This window comes from Protopterus annectens, chromosome 9.part0 (genome assembly GCF_019279795.1).
Source record: "Protopterus annectens isolate FY-2018-M chromosome 9.part0, PAN1.0, whole genome shotgun sequence".
In the NCBI taxonomy this organism is placed as follows: Eukaryota; Metazoa; Chordata; order Ceratodontiformes; family Protopteridae; genus Protopterus; species Protopterus annectens.
In genome coordinates this window covers 522,283,914-522,297,218 of record NC_056743.1, presented here as the reverse complement: position 1 = coordinate 522,297,218, position 13,305 = coordinate 522,283,914, and the positions used below count along the sequence as shown (strand labels likewise).

Below are 13,305 nucleotides of genomic sequence, written 5' to 3'. Positions count from 1 at the left end.
TTTTAGCAGCTGTATTCCTTAAGCTGCTAATGCTATTTTTCTGTTTCCTTGTGTTGTCGTGTCATTGTATTTTTGCATGCTTTGTGGTTGAAGCCTTGAATGATCTATTGTGATTGTTCAGGCAGTGTAATTTTGGAGAACAGCAGTAGATGACATGCGTACACAGGACAGTTGTACCGTATTATATACGAGTAAAGTATGGCTTAATATTGTATAGAGAGCAAAAGGGAGAATGAGGCGCAAAATTTCATCCCTTTCATTTACCTGCAAATTGAAAATTCTTCAGTTGGAAGAATGATGCAGTTCATCTGCTGTGTCTGTTGATCTTGGTTTAAAAAACTTTGGCTTTGGTTGCGGTCTCAGAAATGTAGTGGTCTGTAATCAGGACACAGTTCTACTCATTATGGTTTCAAAGAACTCTTGATTTTACCAAACATTTTTAATTTAAGAGAAAATATCTTTTTTGCATCACTCAGACAACAGTTGTGTATTTATTTTGTGATATTTTTGCCACATGCTGAATTCTACCTCGTGTCTGTGTCAGCACTTTTAGACGTCATGAGCTGGGTCAGTGCAGCATGCTTGCATAGCTACTGACATTCCAGAGGTGTATCAATTACCTGTCATAGAAGAGGCCTTTCCAATAGCTAACCCATATGTTTTCTTCTGATAATGTCTTTAAAGTAGTTATAAAATACGGTGATAAAAATGATACACAAAGCTAAGGGTACAATACCCACATTTAATACACAAGCAGCTGTTGACTGGCAGTTTCTATACATTGGAAGTCTTTTTTTATGCTGCATTGATAGTTAATAATATGAAACTACTTTATATTGTATGGAACTAAGCTGCATGTGAGGTCAACTAGTGTTTTTTTCTCTAGCAGCTTGGTTAAAACACTTGCAAGCAGGAAATATTATTCCGTCAATTACCTTTACATTTTTATTTTATCTTTGCTTGCCTGTTTTAGTCCCATTAGGTCAGTGGACTCTCTTGAGTGGAGAATTAAGGTGCTATTCATACTGAAGTGAATATTTGGGTAGGGTACTGGGGAATTTCTCCTACTTTTTGATGAAATATCCCATGACACTTCCTTTATCGCCATCTGAGATACCACAAACTTAGACAAGTGGGTCCTTGGTTTAACATTTCATCTGAAGGGCTGCATACTCATGAGTCCAGCACACCTGTCATGCTGCACTGCAGTGTCAGTAATGGAAAATAAATTCAAGCATCAGAGGTGGGACTAGAACCTACAGCCTTCTGATCCTTCTGCGTCAAGGCAAGTGTGACATTTTTTCCTCATCAAAGGCGTGTGTGTCACCTGTTGAGACACTGACTTGTTTTGATGAATTTCCCCCAGACTGCCCCACTTGGGGATAAGATGTTTGATAGCCTCTTGATTGAAAATATGCTTTTCTCTGAGATGCACATTGATTGAATGGAGAATGCTTCTATTCTTTTTTCCTGAGTTGTGACAAAATTGAACTTGAATATGTTAAGTAAAGAAGGTGCTTGAGTTGAAATGACCTGTATGGAGAGTTTGGGGCTTTGCATCCTGCAGGAGTGGATGTTCAGGTTTTGTTTTAACCATGTTTTTGTTTGAAAGTGGAATTTGATTAAAAAAAAAAAAAAAAAAAGGAAATAAAAAAAAAATGTTGGTTAGATTTCCAGGGTCTGCTACTCTATGGTCTTAAAACATCTGCCAGGAGTTAATGTAATCTAACCATATAATTTTTTTCAATTTTTTCCGTACTGTTTCCATAAACTGGAATGTTAATTTATACAATGATCATCATTCATTGTTAGGAAAACAAGTTTCTCTGTAACTTTGTATGTGGTAGTTTTGACTGAAAAGGAGATTATTGCATTTCTGTGGTCTTCATAAAAATAAAATAAATATTCTGCTATTCTGGCACCATGTGCCTTTTCCCACTCTGGACCCTCCCTCCCCCGCCCTTAACTTTAAGTTGAGGACCAAAAAAATTGTAAGTTTTATACTATAGCCAACCACTTGCTATAAATGTAACAAATAATTTGCTACATCTTAAACACCACACATGAAGCATTAAGCACTTCAGCTTTAACTGAAAATGTTGGCACTTTTCCTATTCCATATAAAGGAGCAAGTAAATGGTTTCAGACCTGACAGCCAATGCTTCTGATGACATTTTCTGACACCTTGTGCCTAGGGCAGCTGTTCCCTTTACCTCACCCAAGCTATTCCTCTGGTGGTCTGATAAGAGGCCAAGGGTATGTAGTAAAAAATAATCATGCTGTCTTAAAAATATTGCATTACCCAGCATTACTGTCTCGTGGAGCTGTGTTCTTTGGTTTGGTTCCTGGCTGGGACACTCTCTGTGTCGAGTATGCATGTCCTTCCGGTTTACATACTTTTTCTCAGGGGTCTACTCTTTTTTACTTTTATATTCCAGAGATACTTGCTAGGTGAGTTAGAGATCCACTAACTTGGCTGTGTGTCTTCTGGACCACATTTCTAGTAACTGCGTATGAACCAGTTGTGTGCTACTAATGTATTCTTGTAGAAAACTTCATTAGCATTATTCCCAGATGCTATAAAAACACGTTTTTCGATGAGTCCGTCATAACATTCTAATCTCTGTGTATATATATTCTGTAGCCCAATTCAAAAAAATACATAACCAGCTTAAAAATTACTTTTGACAGACCAGGATTCTAAAAACAGGCTTTGTTACTGCTGTTAACCTTAAGATACATTTCCATGCGTAACCGTATGGATTCAGATACAGAAGTAAAAAATTAGATTGTTTGGAGTCTCCTTTTTTCAGTGCACGTTCTGGAATGTGTAGTGTTTTCAGTGAAAATAATTTACACTTATCAAGTATTACTCATCAACTAATTGAACAAAATCTGCAAAAGAGCTCTGCAGTGTGTTTAGAATTATAATGAAGACTTGGAGTCCTATAACCTGTTTGGTATTGTTGTGTCATGATGTTGCCCATGTCCCACAGCTGTTGTATAACAGAGGAAATATGCAGATGTATAACATTTTAGCTGTGCAAAAATTATCTTAGTTGCATTTAAAAGAGCCCTACCAGATGCTAAGTGCTCCTGTTTTCTTGCCTGGTTTCATAGTACAGAGCTGGAACATCATAGTAATATTATATCTGAAGTAGTTAACTTCATTTGGACTTCAACCTATGGGTCTTTGGATCTATATCGGATCTGGGCCGGCAGTTTCCAACAGCAGAGATCCGAACTCCAAGCTCCACCCCTTACCCATAATCCGCTGCCAACCCTGCCTGACCTCAGATCTAGTTTGCCGCGGTTGAAGCCAGCAGCTTGATCCTTGAGTTCCAGGCGTTAGTCAAGACTTGTGAGAAAATTTTGATCTTTTCTTTACCTTTTCTGTCATAAAAGAGTGTTGCATGTGTGTTTAGCTTCTCCTTAAAGTTTTTCTCTTCAAATTTAATTTTAGCATATTTCCACCCCCCCTCCTCGTTAGAGCATTAGGGCATGTGTTTGTGTGTGGTTGGGGCTTAGTGTGTGTGTCTTTCTTTCCAGTAATGTCCGAGGCCCCAAAGACATTTTTTTCTAAATGTACCGAGTGTGGCCATAAGCTATCCCCAGCGGATGGCCACACTCTGTGCGTGTTGTACCTTGGGGTTGAACACCTCTCCCCTGGATGCGCTATTTGCGTGGCGTTTAACCCCAGGGCACTTAAGGACCGGAGGTCGAAGTTGATTCTGGCGGGACTTCTGCCCCCGGACTCTGCTCCGACCTCTGGTCCCCCCATGGCACCTGCCGCAGCTGCGGCAGTACTCACGCCTGCTCCCCTTCCCCTGGCCGGGACTCAACCTCCCACCTCTGGCCAGGAGGATAAGGAAGCCAGAAAAGAGAAGCGCAGGGAGAAGCACCACAAGCGGCGGGCCGAGGCCTCTACATTGGCCCCGCCAGCTAAGTGGGCTTCTCCCTCCAAGACCTCCAAGCCTTCTCCTTTGCGGCTCCGGTCACCTTGCTTCTCACCGCGGCCGGAGGAGGAGGAGGCCCGATCTCCCTCGAGGTCATCGAGGCGGCACTCCCGTCCCACCTTGGTGGCCTCCTCTAGGTCTACTAAAAGCCTAATGGACTCAGATTTGGACCGGATGATGATAAGATTCCTCCAGGCCCAACTGCAGATGGGAGTGCTCTTAAGTCCCCCCCCCCGGGGGCGAGCTCGACCCCTTTTTTCGCCCCGATCGCTCCTTCTCCAACCCGCTTTCCGGGTTTGGAGTCCTCGGAGCCGAGCGACGTTGGAGCTGGGGGTGTGTCGGCACTGATAGTATCTGGTACTTCGGTGCCGACAGTTCCCTCGAGTCTGTCGGGTCCCTTTTCGGCGGATCCGAGCTCTCGGAGCCGAGAGCTGAGCTTCGGATCCGAGGGTGTCAGTCTGCCTTCGACTCCGTCCATGTCGGAGCATACTGGCCCGTCAGATCCGATAACGTCGGCGCCGGCCCCGACCCGCTCGTCGGATACGAGGGAGGGTTTGCTCTCAGATCCCAGAGAGAGCAGCTCTCCTTCGGCTTTCGACGTGGTGGAGAGGGCTCTGTCGAGGGATTCCAGGCCCCCGGCCACAGCTATGGCTCCGGCCCACACTTTCTCTCAGTTGGCTCTGGCTTCCATCACCCGGCCCCAGGGACAGCCTGCTCTAACATCCCAGGTAGTTCCCTTGTTGGGACATGATGAGCCTGGTGAGGCCTCCTCGGACAGCCCCCCCCCCCCCGAGGAGGTCCCTCACAAGCGCAAGTGCAAAAGGAGGCACGTGGACTCCCCTGAGTCCTTAACCGAGGACACAGATTTGGAGGAAGGGGATGGCTCCCAAGATCACCCCCTGAAGACGTCTCCTTCGGAGACATCATGGAGATGCTCAGGATAAGGGGAGGGTGGTCTGCCCCAAAACCTACCTCGGACGAATCTGTGTTCCTGGAAGCGTTTGAAGCAGGCCCATCTACCTCTTGGGTGTCCCCTCCAGCCGACCCCCTGGTAGACCTGATCACTACCAGGGCATGGAAGGAGCCAGACACTGTGGAGCCCGTCCCAAAGTGACCTGATAGGATACTCAGTCCCCCCTCCAACAGAGTGCACTGGAGTAAGGGATCCCCAGTAGATGCCATGTTGGTGGTGGCAGCCACCAAGAGGGAACTGGCCCAAGAAAGTCTCTCAGTCTATCCTCCTAGCAAGGAGTCTCGGGCGATGGACCGCCTTATGAAGTGAGTCTTCAGTAAAGCTACCTTCTCGTTAAGGTCATTGAACTACATGGCACATGTCATACGGCTCCAGCGAGACCTTATTAAAGAGTACACTGGGTCGCCCCCGGAGGACAAGCAGGTGTACTCTGCCCGAATGGCCACTCTTCTGTCGATTTCTAATACCTCTATGTGGCTACTATCCCATGCTATGGTAGGAGCAGCTAGAGCTAGCGGAGTGGGCATCGTCATGAGGCGATGGGCGTGGCTCCGACACTGTGATTTTGCGGAACCCTTTAAGGTGTCTTTCGCTAATGCCCCATTCGATGGTTCTGCCCTCTTTGGCAAAACCATATGCAAAACGTTAGTTCAGAGCGAGAAGGATGAGAAGACGTCTGCCGTCGGAGTCCGCTTCTCTGCTCCCCAGAGGTCTTTCTCTAAGAACCAAAAGGGACAGAAGAAGATGTGGTTCCGGAAGTCGCAACAGTCCCGTGACGCTCCCGACACCCAGTCCTTTCCGAGGACAGGGTGGACGCCGCCCTAGGGGCAGAGAGGGTCCGAGGAGTTTTGGGTCCAGAGAATCGTTCTCTGATCGGCCCACACAGAAACCCTGAGGGGTTACCCGACTGCTCCACTCTGGAGGCAGTCGGGGGGCATTTTTTGAGGCACCTGGCAGCTTGGGAGTCCATCACGGCAGATCACTGGGTGCTTCGTATCATATCCAGAGGTTACCAAATCCCGTTTCTTCATCCCCCTCACAATCCCAGATTCCTCCCCGATGTCCCCCCCCCCCCGATCAGAGGGAGGCCGCGGCTGCGGAAATCCAGCAGCTGCTAGAAAAAAGAGCCATTCAGCACGTCCCCCCAGACCAGTTTGGATCAGGCTTTTGCTCCAGGTTCTTCTTGGTGCCAAAAAAGACGGGGGACTTAAGGTCAATCCTCGATCTATCCCTCTTGAACCTGTCAGTAACCAAGGAAAAGTTCCGGATAGTCACACTTCAATCCATTCTCCCCTTTTTGCAGGAGAACGACTGGATGTGCTCTATAGACCTAAAGGATGCGTACTACCACATCTTGATGGACAGACACTCCAGGAGGTTCCTTCGCTTCTGCTAGGAGCCAGCCATTACCAATTCAGGGTCTTTCCCTTTGGTCTCACCACAGCCCCCAGGGTGTTGACCAAGGTTTTGTCAGTGCTAGCGGCCCACCTGGGACTCCAGGAAATTCAGGTCTTCCCCTACCTGGACGACTGGCTCCTGACCGCCTCCACAAGGCATCTACTCTGTGCGGCCAGGGACTCTTTCCTCCATCTAGCGTCCCGGCTGGGGATCACAGTCAATGTAGAAAAATCTTCCCTTCTGCCGACACAAATCATAGACTTCATCGGGGCCATATTGGATACAAGCCGACTCCTAGTCCTCTTGACTTCAGACCGGCTTCAAACTCATTCTTCAATCCCCAGCTCCTTCAGCAGCATTGGTCCTGAGGGCCCTAGGGTCGATGCCGGCTGCCATCAACTTGCTGCCCATGGCGCATTTGAACATTAGGGTCCTGCAGTGGACCCTCCAAGTCCAATGGTCTTTCCTGCATTACCCTCTGAACCATCCCATTCGCCTCAGCAAGGTTTGCATGAAGGCCCTTCTGTGGTGGCTCCAGTCCCCGGACCTCCTCAAAGGTCGACCTTTTGCTATGCCCCATCCACTAACCACAGTGACCTCGGACGCCTCTCGCCTTGGATGGGGGGGGGCATTGTCTAGGCAGGACAGTCCAAGACACGTGGAACCACACGGAGACCTTGCTGCATATCAGTGTCCTAGAGATGAGGGCGGTGCTGTTGGCGTTGCAAGCACTCCAGAGCCTTCTTCCCATTGGGACTATTGCAGTCCAGATGGACAACATGTCGGTAGTCTGGTATATCAACAAACAAGGGGGAACCAGGTCCTATCCACTTTGCCGAGAGGCCATGAGAGTGTGGGAATGGGCTATCACCACCAACCGCTTTCTCATAACAACACACATTCCGGGAAGGTCCCACATCCTTGCGGACAAACTGAGTCGCACGATTCTATCACCGTACGAGTGGTCTCTGAATCCCAAAGTAGCGAAACAAATATTCTCCAAATGGGGTCAACCTTGTTGCGATCTTTTCGCTTCTCCCTCAAACACGAAGAGCAACGACTACTTCGCTCTAATTCCCTCACCCGGGGAATCCCCCCGAGACGCTCTGGTACATGCTTGGCCGCCCAGTCTCCTCTATGCTTACCCTCCTCTTCCTCTAATGCTGAAGTTCTTACAGAAAGCCAGATGGCTGGGGAGCAGAATAATCCTCATTGCCCCATTCTGGCCTCGTCAGGCTTGGTTCCCTTATCTACGGTCTCTTCTAGTGAATCATCCCTGGATTCTGGATCCCATTCCGGATCTGATCTTGCACCCGTTAGACCTCCCGACCCCGAATATGGACGATCTGATGCTCACGGCTTGGTTGCTCCAGTTCCACTCCTAGCTAGGACTCCTGGTATCTCTTCCCCGGTCAAAGCTATCTTAGTGGCGGCCCACAAGCCGTCTACTAGAAGGCTTTATGATAGCAAATGGAAATGGTTTTCTGTTTGGGCGGAGCAACAAAACTTAGACCCCTTTACGGGTCCGTTGCCTGCTGTGCTAGACTTTTTGTCAGGACTTTTTGACCAAGGAGACAGCTCGTCCACGGTCAGAGTTCAGCTGGCAGCAATTTCGCATTATCATGTGGGGAGTGGCCTAGGCCCTTTGATCTCAACCAGATTGTGTAAGGCCTTTTTGAAGGGTACCTTCCTACTAAGGCCCCTGGTGAAGGATGTAGTCCCTCCTTGGGATTTAGCGCTTGTGCTCCAGGCTTTGACAGCTCCTCCCTTTGAGCCTGCAGCTTCAGTGGATCTTAAACTATTATCCTGGAAAACAGCATTTCTCGTCACTATCACTTCGGCCAGAAGGGTTTCTGAGCTACAAGCCCTTTCCGCCAAGCCACAGTATTTGACCTTTCACAAAGATAGAGTATCCCTCAGGACCAATCCCTCTTTTCTTCCTAAGATTGTTTCCGAGTCAAATATCAATCAAACTATTCATTTACCTGTCTTTTTTCCCAATTACCAAAACAAAGGTGAATACAAGTTGCGCTCGTTGGATGTTCATAGACAACTACGTTTCTATTTACACAGAACAGCTGGTCATAGGCAATCACACCAGCTTTTTATTTCCTTTGCTAAATCTAATTTTGGAAAATCAGTTTCAAAAGTCACACTGTCCAGGCGGATTTCACAGTGTATTCTACTAGCATATGAAAGTTCCGACCGGCCCGCACCCCAGGGAGTCCACGCCCATTCTACTAGATCAATTTCCACATCTACTGCATTTCGTTCTAGAGTCTCATTGGATGAAATTTGTTCAGCAGCCACTTGGGCTTCATCTCATACCTTTATAAATCATTATAAGTTGGACCTGGTCTCCAGAGGAAGAGCATCCTTTGGCTCTGCAGTGCTCTGGAACATCCTTCCATGAGGACCTCCCAAGATTTAGGTGCTGGGGACTCTGTCCCATAGGTTGATGCCCAAATGAAGTTAACTACTTCAGATTAAGAAGTTATGTACTCCCCATAACGTTCCATCTGAGTAGGTAAACTTAATTTGGCAGCAACCGTCCCCCCCCTCCTTCCCCCTGACCGTCGGATGTTTATATTACTATTTTGTCATCTGATTGTATCGAGGTCAGACCATAGGCTGGCTAGTTGGTGCAGGTCTTGCATTAGGCAAACTCGATCTGAGGTCAGGCAGGGTTGGCAGGGGATTATGGGTAAGGGGAGGAGCTTGGAGCTCTGATCTCTGCTGTTGGAAACTGCCGTCTCGGATCCGATATGGATCCGAAGACCCATAGGTTGCTGCCAAATGAAGTTTACCTACTCAGATGGAATGTTCTGGTGAGTACATAACTTCTTATTCTTTGCATCTAGCTGAGTTTAAGAGATGGGCATTGGCATCAGCGGTTGTTTAAAGGGATAATACATCTTCAGCCAACAGGTGTACCCTTATAGTTTGAAGTGTGTCTCTCTTACATTATCACTTACTTCCCCTGCAGTCTAATTTTTGGCCCATCATTTTAATCTGCCACTTGTGTTCACCTCTCTATTACCTACAGCACTTGACGTTCTTATCTCCTTTATCAAGGACCTATGTTTTGTAGACAAGCTGGTTTAATTTTTTACTCTAAGGTGATTGCCATGCTTGCAGTCAGTTTTGGATTCAGGTTCTTACTTTTGTACAAATTGAAACGCTTTATCCAGAACTGAAATTCTGGTCATCTATGGCACCTTAAAATCTAGTGTACTGACCAAATGACATAATTTAATTTGTTGACTGACCAAGGCTACATACTGCTTAGGCGAGTATCCCCCAATACGTCAGTCTATTTCTAGTGCAGTATTAGGGCCTTGTCTGGAAATGCCCCTAAGTTTTGTATTTTTTTTTTTTGGTTTGTTGTTTGTGGCTCAGTTAACTCCCAAAATCACTAGAACTATTTAATGGCTACATTAATTAATGTTGGGGCCTTGTCTGGAAATGTCATTTAGTTTTTTTTTTTTTTTTTGGCTCATTTCATAATTATACTAATTCGCTTTATTGTGTGTGTTTTTTAGATTGTACATAAATATTTTATGTTTACTTTCATGTCTTAATGTTGGGGGAATGGAATTTTACAACTTGGCTACATGAACACAGTGTAAAAAGTAACTGAAGTGGCTTCTTCATTTGACAACTTCTAGGAGGATTTGGGTCTGATATCTTAGGTCTCTGAGGCATACATTTTGGAAGCAAATTGGAGATGGATGGCCATCTGCCAGGTTCATACAGATTTTATGTGTGCTTTTTAAATGGTTCAGTATTGAAAGGCAACCTGGAAAGACACCAGTTCATCTACGTTATGTTTTTGGAATATGCAGAAATCCACATGGACATTGGGAATACATGTATACTTATTACATAGGAGACCCGAGACAAGAGCTAACCTGTGTGGCACAGTGTCACCTGCCTCCTCCTCCTCTTAATGCAGTCCTAGCCTGAGATTGCAATGTCTTGGAGCAGACAGTAACACTAAGATAGGAGTGTGTATACTGGCAAACCATTTTGCAAATCCATTGTTTTTGCACTACATCCCAAGGCGCAGGGCTTAATTTTCTCACATAATATTGACTCTAGGTCCCTGTACAGTTATTTTTTTTTGTCTTCCTTTCATCACTCTGCACATATTTTTAATCCATTTATAAATGTCCTAGAAAGAAAATGGCACTTAGAGATTTGATTAGTTATTTTTTTCAATATTAATTGCCTCGTTTTATCCTTTAGGGGTATTACTGCTCTAGTAGCTAGGGCATGAATAGAAACTTGTGTAGAGATGTGTTGTGTAACTGTTTAATCAAATGATGCCTTGAAATTTTTTTTTTATTTACTTTGCAAAGGCGGCAGAAAATGTGTCCGTTCCATCTACATTGTAGATTCATGTCCAATTATTTGAAAAATAAATACCTTGTAATCGCAAATGTATTCTTACAAATAAAGCCAATCTCCCGCATATATTTATTGGCTTTCTGTACTTGCTTACTAATTGACATTTATCAGTTTGTTCCCTAACCAGACGAGCTAATCACAGTTTGATTATATTCATTAAGGCCAACATCACTGGATTTTGCATATGTCCCCACTCTTCCCTGTTGAATACAAGTATATGTTGAAGGGTACATTATGTAGTGGGCCTTAATGAGGGTGCATCATCTATTTCGTTGAGTGACACACAGTCCTGAGTCCTTGCTGACTTTTTAGGCAAGTGTCTTCGTATGCTCTTTGGTCTAACATCAGGTATGCACTCCTGACATGTGCACCCCAGTAAAAGGCAGACAGGCAATGGCTTGTTACCCTTTGTCTCTTCTCACCTTCTCCTCTGACTAACTGAGCCTGTAATGTGTTGGTCTTAGTCAGGGGTTTATCCTTCAATACCATGGAGCTAGGTAAGCATGCAGGTATTTCAATGTACAGATTTGCAAGCAGTTTAAGTATATAGTGCATACAGAATTATTGTTTAGGAAATGATTATGGCTCATTCGTCCTATGTTACAAATGCAGTGTTGCAGTATGGCCATTTCAGCAGTACACATGTAAGAATGGGATATGTTTGAGACACTGGATCTCAGATTAGTAGCAACATTTCTAAATTCATATTTAATATAGTTTATGGTAATCCTTTTATCAGTGGTTGGCATAATTCTGAATTAAAATAAAAAATGAACACTTCACAGTCCTAAAGCGTACATCTGAGTTTGAGACTCCAGCTAAGCAATTTCACAGAAGTGTATGGTGCATGAATTCTGCAACTGTGATACAATGTTGTCTTTTTTTTTTTTTTTTAACCAGGAGTAAAAAAGAAGGCCAGTTACATCACACCGGTACCAGGAGGTGTTGGACCTATGACCGTTGCTATGTTAATGAAGAACACAATTATTGCAGCCAAGAAAATGGTGTGCCCACCGACAGAAGTACAGGCAGTTGCTGTGTAACCTGAGATATGGACCTAAAACTTTACATTCCAAGTTTTTCACTCCTCCATAAACAAAACAGGCCAAAGGATATGCAATAATTTATTTATTACTCCATATCAGTTTAATCTAAAAAGTCTATATTTATTTAAAGAATATTGACCCAAAAGTGTGTACATATTGTGGATTCCTTGCTGTTTTAGGTATGTTTTCCAAGTACTAGCGTTGCTCCAAAGCACACACAGAGGGAATCTGTAGTCTTTCTTTTTTTATATTTGTTTTATTTTACGAGCACTTAAGAAGTGGATGACTTAATTTCTGGGAGGGCACAGAGGTCAATCTCAGTTACTAGGAAGGGAAGGTGTTTACCTCATCAAGGATAAGGACTGAAGAAAAGAAACCATAGTGAATGATATGCTAGAGTTTTGGATTATGTCCCGGCAAATCTCTTGCAATGGTTAGAGCTCATCATACCTCACTGATGTGGATTGGTACACAAGCCTTGTTGAACACAACATGTTTGTTGGGTTGTATTAAATGCCAAACATCTTTTGATTCATTACCCTTATGCAGTGTTTTAAGGCAAACTCAGAGAGCCAGGATTTTTCTTTATAGCACTCCCAAAGGTATCTGGTGAACCGTGGTTATTTATTTCTTAAGTTAATATCGACTGTAGTGAAATACTTGATCAGTTTTAACCCTTAAATTGTCAAATGATATAAAAGATATCTGGTACTGTGTAGGCACTAAACACTGGTGGAAAGGTTAAAAGTAGTTTTTCTAAAGAGCAGACATTTGTATTGTCTGTAAACACAAACAGCTCCGGTTTATTGTCTTTATTTACCCAGTTAACAAAATAGTTTGAATATTTATTTTTAGCTACCTAGTTTTGGGTGAACTAAGCAACTGTTGCTTTAGTGGATGCATGTACTGAGTAAAAGCTTTTATTGTGGATAACAAAATATCCCAACATAGAACTGTTTTTTGCTTATGTCTTCTATTCATTGTCCTGTAACAACATTTTTGGTTTTGCACAATATTCTGTTTTTTTTTTCTTTTTTTATTAAATGAAAATGCATCAATGACTATTTTAGAGTCTGTATTTCTTTTTTTCAAGTGTTAAATAGTGTGTAATAGTCACCTTTTCTATTTGCGCAATACAATGTTGGAGGAAATAGATGCATATTACATTTAGTTCCAACAGTGGTTTGCAAATCAGTTTTTGTTTAATACATGCAACAAAATGTCCTGGACATGATCCAGATAAGTGTGGGACCATTATAGGTTCATAGGTGTGTACTAGGCTAATGGCCCTGAAGCCTTTACACGCCTAGCCCATAGAAGTGCCCTGGCATCGTGCATCCTGACATTAGTTCCCAGTGCCTCTATCAAGTAGAGCCACTGGAGTGATCATTGGGGTGAACTTTCTATTACCCATCCACTCATCAAGATTGCTCTTGAAGAGGGACAATGAGGTGCTCTGCTTGACATGTATGAGAAGTGTATTCCAGAGCATGGGCAGTCTCTGGGAGCGGAACCTGTCCCT

The 13,305-nt window shown here is 44.4% G+C and overlaps 1 protein-coding gene across 1 annotated transcript in view; it reads left to right on the top strand.

The window, feature by feature from the left end:
* Positions 1 to 12,845, top strand: part of LOC122811318 (bifunctional methylenetetrahydrofolate dehydrogenase/cyclohydrolase, mitochondrial-like) — a 48,245-nt gene extending 35,400 nt beyond the window's left edge. The window contains exon 8 of the mRNA XM_044083083.1: positions 11,638 to 12,845. Within this exon, the coding sequence (XP_043939018.1) occupies positions 11,638 to 11,780 (143 nt within the window). The 3' untranslated portion in view covers positions 11,781 to 12,845. The remainder of the gene's footprint in view (positions 1 to 11,637) is intronic.
* The last annotated feature ends 460 nt before the right edge of the window (positions 12,846 to 13,305 follow it).